Genomic DNA, 13,549 nt, shown 5'->3' on the forward strand with positions numbered 1-13,549 from the left:
ATTAATTACTCATTCTTAATTTGCTTGTTTTTACACCTTCCCTTCAGACATTTCTGTGCATAACTTATAATGACGTGTTAAGAAAATCCAAACAAAAAATAAATCAAAATATGCTTCTCGATCCAGCGAGGTGTGCTAAAACTTTAGGCAGTGATACAGACATAGTGGAAATACAGAAATTTTTAAAAACTGCTAAATTTCTTCTGTTTGAACAAAGAGTTTTTCTGAAATTAGTGACAAACCAGTCTACAAGGAAGCCCTTCTAGCACTTTTTTAAACTTTTATTGTCGTCTCTGATGCTGGCAACATTTGTTCAGAAGAGACTATTTCTAGTATAAAATCCAACCATTCTTTGTTCTGTAGGATCACTCTGGCTGCAACGGCAACACTCATTACTGTAAAGTGGTATTTTCATACATTTGGTAGCGCCAGGATCCTCCAGGAGGCAGAGTCCTGCTGATTATCCCAGGACCCAGGCATTTTCCAGTATCATCTAGCACGTTTCCCCACTTTTTCTTTGGCTTCCTTTTGGTGGTTGAAGATCTGCTGAAGAGGTGGATCATTTGTGATGACAGCTCCAAGTCTTGAGAAGTGAATGAGCTCTCTGTCAGGTATCCATAGGACAGTTATTTTGGTCTGGAATGCTGCTTGGAAGTTTATCTCCCCCTTGAAGCTGCATGTTTAGAGCATTCAGATGCATACTGATGTCAGTCAGATGGGCCAGTATGATCCAGGGTGGGTCATCTACCTCAGGCTCATGTTACCCTTGCTGTCCGAAAAAGTCTGAATTGATGGAGAAAACTCCTCAACTGCTCCAGGACTTTTCTGAAGGCAATGAAATCCACTACAAATACCGTTTCCATCACATGTGTGACGGTGATGGTTGATGAAAGGAAATCCTTTTCTTTTTGTCCCGAGGCCAGTAAGCCCTTTTCTCTTTGCCTCACATATTTAATGTGCCATCAGTGCAAATGCTTGCAAGCCCGGAGCAAGAGAGTTTTGCTTCCTCAAAAAATGCCAACAGAGCATTCATAATGTCTTCACTTCTCGTTTGGCCAAGTAGTGAAAATAAGCACAACATTTCTTCTGGAAGAGTTTTCTTTAGGAAAACTTACACAAACACCAGGCTGATACATGTGCTCACAGTTAAACGCTCAGCTGCTGAGGTCGTTTCGTGAAAGAGGTTTTGCTCTTCACAAAGCGAAGCTTTCCTGTGCTCATCCTTTCTGTTTTTACTCGGAGCACCTAGCCCGCGGGACTTCTCCGGCGTCTTCATGTTGAGTTGTGGTCGTTACAGGATCTAATGTGTCTGTTGACACCACATTTGTGACGCTGCTTTATCTCCATTTGTGATTTTCTTTCGTTTGATAAAAAAAATCGCTCCATTCCTTTGATGTTTACATCATCCAAACAACCCAAAGACATGCAAAGCTATAACAGCCAAGTTAACATTACAACTACACAAGACGTAGCCTACTGTGTTGCCAAGTTGGTAATCATTTCCTTTCTTTTAGCATTACTAATTAATTAAGCATAAACCCAAATACTGTGTGAAGTTGTGGCATTCTCCAGCTGAAGTATATTGTATTATTACAAGAATGTTTTCTAAACCACTCTTTGAGACTCCAAAAGTGCAACTGTCATTGAAGTACGCCTGAAATCCGCCAAAACTGGCAACTATGAAGTTTGTCTAGAGCTGGCCTGTGTGGTGGTGTTTCTGTAATCGGCCTGCATCTCTAGCGTATGTATAGCACAGCTGCTTTGAAAATCTTCATGGCTGCACTTTCAGAAATCAGTAGCTGCTACCCGAGCTGCACAATGACTAGCACTGAATTAGAGCATATATTTTAGCCTATTTTTTATTTTTTATTTATTTTTTTTGTAGGCCATTAAAAAGTTTATAACATAGAGCCGACCCATGTGTACAAGGTAACTCCAAAAAGTCCAAAAGTGGGTCCTGGACCACAGTAAACTGTTTTTTATTTATACAGTCCGATTTGTATTATTTCCAAAAGTTGTCTTTATTCTCTAAAACATATTTTTGCACAAACCCAGAGAGAAAAATGAATTTTCCAGATGAATACAATCACTTATCTTGTGAATTCCTTTTAAAGCCATTCCTTCCAGTACACAGCTTTTTCCCAATACGTATCTCAGAGTTGTGCCATAAAGAAGCATACGGTTGTCTTAGGTGGGACAGTCCATAGTTTGTGTACTCGTATCCAGACTCCAGAGTGATCCAGCACTGGATTTGGGGAGCGATCTTGACCATCCATGTGAAAGGACATCTAGTGGTATAAAGAGACGGACAAGTTCCCGTTCAGTCTGGATCCAGCTGGTCTCAGTTCACACTCTGAATCAGTGTTTCCCAAAATTGAGCATAAACCCCAAATAAACATAATGTTAGTATTCACGACCCTAACCCTTTATCAATAAAGAGGATAAAGGGATTTTTGGTGGATTATGTTAACAACTGTGACAGAGCATCCATATGTCAAGAATCCACCTTTCTCACTATGATAGGGCTAAACTGGAATTTTTAAAAACAACCCCGTAGTAATGTTGTATCTGGACAGCATCTAAACGTAAAGGCTGAAAAATAGCAGAAACTTCGTAAAAATGGAGGATAATTTGGTTTTTGGTAGATTCTATTCAGGTGACAAACATGCTCGAAATCAAATTCAGTACGTTAATTTCACAGATCTCTTTGAATTAACACGTTAATTATGAAATTATGCAGCCTTTACCAAAATCCCAAATTTTATTGATAAATGTAGGCCATATTTTTTTTACAATGATCTGGTAACCGCGTTGGGACCCCCAGTTTGGAAAAGGCTAAGTTGATAATGTCACACAGTAATTTTCCCTTTAAAATGATTCAGAATTCTGATGAATGAATGAATGAATGAATGAATGAATGAATGAATGAATGAATGAATGAATGAATAAATGAATAAATGAATGAATGAATGAAAAAATAATGTTTAGACAAACTTTCTATATACAAATATACAAATTAAACATCTAAAACATCTAAACGTAAGAATTGTTCACCTCTTTTAATCAATGAGACCATCATTGCTTTAGACCTTATGATTTTCTCTCAAATCCCCTCAATGTCCAGATTTCGCCCACCACTGACTCCATTGACTTTCATCCATTTTTCACTCAGGTTTTTCTCCTACAGTCAGGTGGTGAAAAGTCTTTTAACCTGCCATGAAAACGACATCTGTGTGTTCAGCAGACTTTTTCTGCTCTCAATGAATTATTTCAATACAACTTTTCACTTTTGAACAGTGATTTATCCTGTATTTGGTCAACTTGAAACAGACTGTCCCCCCAAAGGAAGTGGGGAACAAGTGTAGATGCTGTCATTCGAACCTTCCAATCATCCAGTCAGAGGACAGTAAAACAGTGTTGTTATGGTTTGAGATGATGTCACTAGATTGTTTAAACACTGTGTTTTTATTCCCTCAGGTAGAAAGTCATCCTGTTGACCAAACAACAGATGACGAAGAGGATGAAGAGACAACAGATGATGAAGATGAAGAACAGAGGTCATTGCACGGTGACCCTGATGAGGTTTCTGCTGCAACCAAAGCTGAACAACTGGCTGAACGTCTAAAGGCCACAGCCCGGAAAGCTCTGTGTGACCTTGGGAGGATCCTGGCCATCAGCCTGCTGGGACTGGCTGGTAAGACCTGGTGGACTTCTACAGTTCACTGATTAACAATTATCTATGAATAACCCTCCAGCCTGCCCAGGAAGGCAGGGACTTTGGTAAAGTTCTATTTTTACATCCTGTTCCTGTGTCAGAACAGTGCAGAGACAAACGTAGGGAAATGAGGATGATGAAAGTCTGGAAAGGGACTGGGTGGTTTTTCCTCAGACCAATGGTCCATTGTGGTGCCACTGATACTGTTCCCTTGGTTTTTAGTGCAGGGAGGATGCGTGGTTGCTTTTATCAGCATAAATAGGACAGAGTTGCTGATATTGATCACCAATAATCAGTCACTGTAAACTGAAGCAGTGTTGTTGCTGCAGAGAGAAGGTTGGAAACCTCCTGAAGCCAATAAAAGCAGCTCAGTGGAAGAACCACCGAAGAACCATTCCTGTAGAGAACCACCGAAGAACCACTACATGTTTTTTATTTAGAATTTTCCAGGCTCTGTTTTTCAGAGCCATGTTTTATTTTCCGTTTTCTGTTGAATGGATTTACATGTGTATTGTGACCATAGTGTGATGGAATCTGACTTCCAGGTGTTTATTTGAATATGTGTCTCTTGGCTTTTCTACCCAGGCATCACGCTGCCCTCTGCCTTCTCAGCCATCTACTTCCTGTTGTTCATTGGGATGTGCACATGGTGGGCATGCCATCTTCCCATCAGCCACCTGGGTTTCAATGCACTGTGTGTGATGGTGGGCTTCTTCACAGGCGGCCACTTGGTTTGTCTGTACATGTACCAGAGTGTGCTGGTCCAGGTCCTGTTCCCCCCCCACAGTCTGTGGGCCAGGTGAGTCTAGAGACGTCATGCCTGCAGGATCAGAAAATATCCGCTTGTAAGTTTATACAATATCTGAATTGTTTGAGGAGCTACAACTCCAATTACAGAAAACGTTGGGACGCTGTATAAAATGTAAATAAAACAAGAATCCCACCAGGTCATCTTTTATCCACAGTAGCAGATCATCAACATGTTAGACCATGTGATGGAAATATGAGCAACGTGTCTGGAAAAAGTTTGAACAGGAACAACAAAAGGCTGGAAAAGTAACTGGTACAAACCAGAAACACCTGGAAGAGCATTTGACAACTAACCAGGTTAACTGGCAGCAGGCCAGTAACATGACTGGTATAAAAGGAGCATTTCAGAGAGGCAGAGTCTCTTAGATGGAAAGATGGACAGAGGTTCACCAATCTGAGACAAACTAGATGTGAAACTGGAACAATTTCATAAAAGTGTCCTTCAGACATGAATGTCCAGGACTTTTGAGCAGCTAGAATCCTGCATCAGACCAGAATGGGACAACATTCCTCTTCTAAAAGTTTACAGCTGTTAAAAGAATAAAATATTTAAAGGTCCCATTTTATACAAAACTCACTTTCTAAAGGTTTTCTAACAGTCATATGTGTTCTCATAGCCTGTATGAGGCCCAAAAATGAGAAAATACTGTCACCTCTCTCACTTGCTCGCTCCACTTTTTAGTGAGTGTGTGCTCGAACGGGTAAGTCTTCCCTTGGTGACCTCGCACCTCTGCCCCCGGTAGTGGATACTGCCATTGATCCACCCCCCGGCTAGCTGAGTCTGCCCTCTAAAACCACTGAGTGGGTGTCAGCAAAAGCCGGATCCTCTAACAGAGAGGGGCGTGGAAAGGCTCCACTCATGAACATTTAAAGGTTTAAACAAAGAAACAGCCTGTTCTCAGTAGAGCTCACTAGAGACACATCTGGAACGGCTGAGATTAATAACCAAGGCTGAATTTGGGATCATGCACTTTGAAAACAATGTTATTGGATCTTGATACCCATGTGAAATTGTTGAAAAAAAAATGTAATATGGGACCTTTAAGTCTTATCTAAATAATGGTAAAAAAAAAAAAAACAACCTTTGATTATTTATAATTCTTATGTTGTCTATATGTATCTGTTGTATGTTTTTCAGTATGTTCAGATGGAAAGATGAACGGAGGTTCACCAGTCTGTAGATTTATCATAAGGTGGGACATCACCATGGCAACCTGCATTGGAGTGCCTTGTATTTAAGGCTAAAAGATCAATACACACCAAAAATATTGACTAGTCAGTTCTTTTGGAAAACATAAAGAGGAAAATGAAATTATTCCATAATTCCTGAAAACAATCTAAATTTTTTAGGTCTCCTTCCTGCTCTGTCTTCATCATAACTTTCAGTCTATAAATAAAAGTGTTCTCATGTAGATTTATAGTTTGCTGTTTTTGACTGAAAATATGTGGCTACATATCCATGATTTTGATTGGCCAATAAGCTGCTAGCTCCGCCCCTCTAACACAAACTTGAACTTGTCCAGAGTCAGAAGAGCCGGTTGATGACGGAGTTTATAACCAGTGCTCCACTGTTGGGCTAGTTAAAGGACATAACCAGACATTGATCAGACTGAATTGACGATCCATCTCTTCTCCTGGATTCTGATCTGTTTCTGTCTAGACTCTTCGGTCTCAAGGACCTCATCATACCAGGAAACTGCTCCATGCCTGATGAGCTCAACCTGAACGCCAGTCATGACTGGCCAGTTTATGTCAACCCAGGCATCCTCCTCTTCCTCTATGTTGCTGTAACAACTGTCCTCAAATCAGGAAGTCATGCAACACCTGATCAGGTATGTGAGCTGTGCAGTGTGATGAAACCAAAATGTTCTGCTCCAGGGGCCAGTTGTTCAAAAGCTTTAATCCGGATAAAAGCGGTCCGTATTTGGGAATCCCATTTTTCGGGACAGTGGATCACGTAATCCGGCTTACTTTTATCTCGATTGTTCAAAGCAAAATAGGATTGGATCACCCTGATCCAGAATCCCTTTTTTCAGGATCACAAAATCTGGATTTCCAGCATGTAGGTCAACGTGGGCTGCCGGCCATGTGAAGAACAACAGGTAGAAGAGCCGGTTTGGGTTCATGTCAAGTGATTTTTATTGTGAGACAACACATAGAAACCATAAGCATCCACTTTTACTTATGATTGTATGACACCTCTTTGGAGCCACAACACACATAAAACAAGTACATGTCCATTTACACTGGATAGTGTGAAAACATCTTAATCTTCCTCATCTGAGGAAGGGAAGCACAGCATCAACTTCCAGCTTGTGGGCGACGCTGACCTTGCCATCACAAACTGCTGTACATGGTGCTCGTATCCTGAGGGAGAGCGCCTTGTACAAAGAGCTCCAAACCAGCCGACCGGATGGCATCATGTCAGGAGACTCTGATCCATTCTTACCATGGCTGATGGTAGGAGTGGCCACACCAGCCCAGGCTCTTCAATACTGCTCAGAACGAGATGTGCATTCAAGCATTCAAATGGAGTTCCACTTGCGGGTGGAACCACCGGGAGCATGTAACATCATACTTGCATGTATTGTCCTGCATAACATGGCTACTGTCCCTTTCTGTTACCATGTTGATGACACACCTGTGGAGGCTCAACCTTTGGGACGTGTAGTGGCGGAGTTGGCTCTGGGATGGTCTGCCACAGCCTCACTGAGTTTGCAATGAAGGCTCTTAGAGTTTGTTGATCTTGTACAGCTTCAGGCATTCCAGGATCCATGAATGTGGATTTGGACGTTGAGTAAGAGGCTTTCTGGTAATCAGTCCAGGCAGTGCACAGGTTGGTTTGTCTGGTTTTTCAGTCTTAAGCGACAGTTCTATCAACCAGCAGCTGGTGTTGTGCCGCTAGGCGCTCTTGCAGTAAAGTTAGCGTCTTTAACCAGAAGGCGGGGATCATGTCCAGTCCAGGTGCTGTCCAGCTCTTCATACCTGAGGTTCTTTGTTGGATATCTGCCACTGGACATTGTTCAGGGAAGGAGCTCTGGTCCACTCTTAGTTCTTTTAACCACTGTGCTTCACTGTGGTTATGTGGGAGGACATTTTAGCTGGGTTAGTGGAGAACAGCCGGTTTATTTTCCTGGCCTCTATTTCTCTTGTGTGTCTCCTCAGTCGTGCAGCCAACGCTTGGAGTCTTTGTTTGGTCATCTCCAGAGCCTCAGGTTTGGACATCTGGCTATACCTCTTGGGTACCCCTTTTTTGGTTGTACACTTCTGGAGGTCTGACAGTTGACTAACTTCCCTCTGAGTTGCCTTGATTTTACCTTCCAGCCTCCTCCACGGTGCCTCCTTTTTGCCCTTCATATTGATGCTATGGTGGCCCAACATCTCCAGGATCACTTCTACTGTACTGTATATCAGCTAATTGGTTTCAGGGATGGTTGTAGCAGGGATTGTTCTTAGTGCTGCGTTCACATCAGCTAGAAGACTTTCTGGTGGTTGTAGAGGCAAAAAAAGTTACTCTGTCAAGGATGAGGAGTCTGGTTCTGAAGTGAAAAATGATTACAAGTTTATTGAACACAGAATTAAAATACAAAGAATAGAATTGCAATTCGAGAGACTGTTCAGAGGTCTGACAGCACAGAGATCTGAAGAGAATCTGATAAGAAACACACATGCAGCATCTTTTAAGCAGAATGATCACGTCACAGCACATCATATATCTTTGTCTGTTCCTCACGCAGGATTAGACACTTCAGCAAACCTAATGAGGTTTTGCATTTTATTGACGCACACAAACAACCCCAGTGACATTAAGGCAGGATTCCCTGCTGGGTCATCCTGAAGGTATCTGGCTAGTATCAGATAAGTCACACAGGTCAGTGTGAACTGTTCTAAGGAATGCATCCACTTTTACGATAGCAACAGGCTACTCAGCATTAATCTCTGTTACCAAGAACTTAAACAATCTGTTTACCTTGAGAGTGATCAGTATAACACAATAAATTAAAGGGAATATATGAAATTTCCACAACATGGTACTTCATTCATTCTTGCTAGTCGGTGTCGGGGTTGACAGGCTCTCATCTTAACCATGATCTTATCCCTCAGGTCAGTTGCGCTGTCATTCATTCATCATTGGGGCTCGGTACCCAATTCCTGGGGGGGAATTGTTAACACCCCCTCTGACCTATCGTTTTGGCTCCCCCTTGCCGTAGTATTAGCGTGTTGTATCTCTTCAGTCTTTAACTGTGAGAGCCGTTGTTGTTTGCGGATGTTGGAACACTACGAGTTGTTTTGATATCAGTGTAGAGCACTGATACTCATTCCGGTCCTACGAGGGCCGCAATCCAGCAGGTTTTCCATGTATCCCTGCACCAACACACCTGAGTCAAATTAATGAGTCATTGTGTAGAACCTGATTGGCTGTTAGAGCCGCCTAATTTGACTCAGGTGTGTTGGTGCAGGGATACATGGAAAACCTGCTGGATTGCGGCCCTCGTAGGACCGGAATGAGTATCAGTGGTGTAGAGTGTGTGTTTTGATGTATCCCTATATCCCACATTCTCTCCATGTAGCTCCGCTCACTGGGGTTACTAGAGTCGTACTAATAGCATCTCGTTTCCAGTGGCGTCTATTTTGTGCTCCATTAGCCCATTTCTCACCATAGTATACTGGCTCCTCAGACCTTAATTAACCGGGTGACGTCAGAGCCGGTTTGTCTCTGTGTTTCATTGCAGCATTAAAAACTGAGCCCTGCCAACTGAGCTATCCAGCTGCTATGTGTAAATTCTAAATAACACAAAATAGTTAGAATTGTTTAAATATGTCTTTATTTGTTGCTGAGAATGTGAATTTTTAAGAATATTTTTAAAAGTGCTGGAGCTGCATCATATACAAATTTCTGTTATGGAACAGACAAAGTTCTGAGTAGAAGTTTTTTTTGGAATTTAACTTCGCACAGGATTTTTTGCTAACTGTATAATAAATGCAGCAGGAGGGCAGCTTTGGTCTATTTTCATCACAAGACTGGGTAATTTGTATGAAGTAAAATGGGTTTTAATAATAAATGAAGTTCAGGTCCATTTGTCACCTTAGGCAGACAAGCTGGGATGACAATAGTATTAGCTTGTGTCCTTCTTCATAACAACTAATGAATTAATTACATGGGTCTTACCAGTAATTTCATTGAAGTTAACGTTACCTGGACAGGGCGTGGTCTCAGCCTGAAGAGAGCTCGTATGGGTCACCTCCTCAAAATGTTTTGGATTTCAACCCACAGGTAAATGAAAAGAAATAAAAAGAAATAAAATCAAAATGTCGCTCTATTTTGGTTCTGAGTGATTAGCAGGAAGAACAGGAAGGCTTTAATTGGATAACTGTCACATCTGCAGTTGCTAGGCAACAGGGGACTGGGGCACTATGGGAAATTCTCGCAGGCTAGGTAGGCTGTCTCATTTCACGAACTGTAAGCAGATTTCGGATTGCACAGACTACGTAGGACAGTCCATAGCTTACATAGTCTGTGCACTTGGAAATGTGTGGACCCTAAATTTGGACACAGCTGTAGATTTGAGACAGAAGGTAGATCAGGAGTATTTCATTTGTGAGAGGGATGAAAAACATTATTTTAACTCCAAATAGACAGCAAGTGTATTTCTTTTAAAAAAATTGTTAATGTGTTTTTCATCTTCAGGTTGAGAAGCAGAGGAAAATGGAGGAGCTTAAGGAAGACTTAGTGGAGTTAAGAACATGGAATCAGCAGAGAGATGACTGTGATGATGACACACAGGTAAAAACCTCCTTTTCTGGGTTATTCTTCTGCCAACACATTGACATGTCTATACAGAGCCTTTCACCTTTCATGTTCATGTAACAGTGTACAGGTGTGTACAGTCATGTCACACCTGCTTCTTTCTTTTGTAGTCAGAAAAGCTGGTTTGCCAGCAGAAAAAAAAGCCTTGACTCGTCCACACTGGTTTGGGTGTTTCCACCTCGGAAACTCTGGTTGACATCATCAGTGGTCTCTAGACAAAGCAGCACCATACAATACCAGACTACACCCCACCACATCATACCACACCAGGCCACGCCACACCACAACACACTATACCAGGGGTAGCCAACGTCGGTCCTCGAGGGCACCAATCCGGCAGGTTTTCCAGATTTCCCTGCTCAAACACACCTGACTTAAACTAACAAGTTATTGTGGAGATCCTTATAGGCTGTTGGATCCATTTAATTTGAGTCAGGTGTGCTGGAGCAGGGAAATCTGGAAAACCTGCCGGATTGGTGCCCTCGAGGACCGACGTTGGCTACCCCTGCACTATACCATACAATACCATACCATACCATATCATACCATACCATACCATACCACACCCCACCACACCACACCACACCATCCCATACCATACCATACCATACCATACCATACCACACCCCACTACATCATACCACACCAGGCCATGCCACACCACAACACACTATACCATACCATACCATACCATACCATACCATACCATACCAACAGACTCATTCAACCTGCTGCTCTAAGGAACGATGCAGGAAATCCTTTCTACCTGCTGCAATCAGACTTTACAACTCCTCCATCTCTGTCAGAGCCACCATTACACACCTGGTCACCTTCTGCACACACCCATCACATCACATCGCAGTTATGTATCTTTGCATACATTGCACATGTTAAATATATGTACATATAGAAAAAAATTATATGTGTACATATATTATTATTATTATTATTATTATTATTATTATTATTATTATTATTATTTACCATTCCTGCTACCATTATATTCTGTTATTATTAAACTGTTACTTTTACTATTATTATATTATCATCTCCCAAATGCCTTTACGTGTATCTCTTCTATTTTTCTACTTCAATATTTCATCTTTATGCATTGCATTTTGTTTTTGTGTATTTTGTGTACTATACTGGATCTATCTATCTATCTATCTATCTATCTATCTATCTATCTATCTATCTATCTATCTATCTGTCTGTCTGGCTGTCTGGCTGTCTGGCTGTCTGGCTGTCTGGCTAGCTAGCTGTCTGTCTATAAGGGGTTGAGTAGAGTGACCATCAGACTGCTTGAAGGGAAGTAGATTTGACAGTCATCAGCATATAAATGGAATGAAATCTCGTGTTTGGGTAAAATACTTCCCAGTGGCAAAAGGTGCAATGAAAAAAGAAGAGGCCCAAGAACAGAACCTTGTGGCACCCCCATGGCAAGCCAGTAGAGTAGGAGGTAAAAACATCAATCCTCACACAAACGCTCCTGTCAGAGAGGTAGGACTTCATCCAGTAGAGAGCTGAGCCCGTAATTCCCACCCATCGCTCCAGCCGAGAAATCAAAATATTATGCTCTACCATGTCAACAGCGGCGGGAAGATCTAAAAGTACAAGCAGTACATAGTTTCCACAGTCAGTTGCTAAAAAATGTCATTAAATTTACTTAAAGGAGCTGATTCTGTGCTGTGAAATGCTTTAAAACCAGACAGAAATACAGGAAGTCCTTCAGTTGAGTGTAAACAGTCTTTTCCAGTATTTTACTCAGAAGAGGTAACTTAAAGACAGGTTTAAAGCTGGCTAAATTTGATGCGTCTAGATCAGATTTCTTAAGCAGAGGATGAACAACCGCATGCTTAAAATCCTTCAGTACCTGGCCAGATGTCAGACTGCTATTTAGCTTAGAATATAAGGTCCCATGGTGAGAAAGATTATGTATGTTAGCAGCAATAAAATCAGAGAAATACTTATTGTTAGCAGCCTTTACTGCTCCCTGATAACAGTTCCAGCTGGCCTTGAGCATTTCAAATGAGACCTGTGGCCCATCTTTCTTCCACTTCCTTTCCAGTCTCCTGCACTCCTGATAACCGGCGTGTTGTTGTTTAACCTCATGGTTAATTGGTGTAAATGTTGAAAAATCAACATGTTAGAGCCATTCTACCTCAATCTCTACAAAAACCACATGACTTCTAACTTTATTATCACTACAGAAAACTTATCATGATCCACATTCAGCAGGCGATGAAAGTGCAAACCCAAGGGCATAGGTTTGATTTGACATTCATAAGGGCATAAAATTAGTCCATAGAGCCCCTGGATAACAAGTTTTCTTGCACTTATGACATACGAGTTACCATCAGGTGCCAGGTACCATCAGGTGCCAGGTAACATCAGGTGCCAAGTACCATCAGGTACCATCAGGTGCCAGGTACCATCAGGTGTCAGGTACCATCAGGTGCCAGGTACCATCAGGTGCCAAGTACCATCAGGTGCCAAGTACCATCAGGTACTATCAGGTGCCAGGTACCATCGGGTGTCAGGTACCATGAGGTGCCAAGTACCATCAGGTGCCAGGTTCTATCTGGGTCCTTGTACCAACCTAACAGAGGCCTGGGAACTGCGGGGCTCCTTGCGACATCTTATCTGTGTGCAGGAACCATTCTTCCAGCTTAGGAAGTAAAAATAAAAATGGAGAAAGTTCTATTGCGCATTTCAAGGCACCCAAAGCGCTTTACAGTGTCTGTACACGTCATCCACCCCTCAGTCATACCTGGTGATGGAAGCTACATGTGTAGCCACAGCTGATCTGGGGCAGACTGACGGACATACAGTGTATTTATGCTGTTAAACTCCTGCATCATCATGTGGTATGTTTATACAGACATAATTTTTTTTTCTGTATATATCTGCCCACAGGACATCTAGGAACTATCTATACCGCTAGCTCAGTCAGTATATGTCTCTGTATACTCTTTATGTTGTACACCCTTTGATTCGTTGCATTTCCTCTAAATACCGCTTAAATGTATATTTATGTGTTGTATTTATCCTGGTAGTATTTGTTTCTGATGGCATCTCTGTTTATATCACTGCTGCTGTATGTACAGTATATTATAGGAAGTGAGTCTATCAGAGTTTTGTGGATAAAGAGGATTACTTCCATTATTCAATGCAACCTTATTGACATTTTCATTATGTTTACAGTTGATCTGTAA

General features: G+C 41.7%; 1 protein-coding gene across 1 annotated transcript in view; it reads left to right on the forward strand.

Annotated features, from left to right (window-relative positions):
- Window positions 1–13,549, forward strand: part of piezo1 (piezo-type mechanosensitive ion channel component 1) — a 103,905-nt gene that overhangs the window by 26,667 nt on the left and 63,689 nt on the right. Inside the window, 4 exon segments of the mRNA XM_042010406.1 lie at window positions 3,478–3,694; window positions 4,301–4,514; window positions 6,186–6,357; window positions 10,215–10,310. Of these exon segments, the coding sequence (XP_041866340.1) occupies window positions 3,478–3,694; window positions 4,301–4,514; window positions 6,186–6,357; window positions 10,215–10,310 (699 nt within the window).

Source organism: Melanotaenia boesemani, chromosome 16 (assembly GCF_017639745.1).
Source record: "Melanotaenia boesemani isolate fMelBoe1 chromosome 16, fMelBoe1.pri, whole genome shotgun sequence".
NCBI lineage: Eukaryota > Metazoa > Chordata > Actinopteri > Atheriniformes > Melanotaeniidae > Melanotaenia > Melanotaenia boesemani.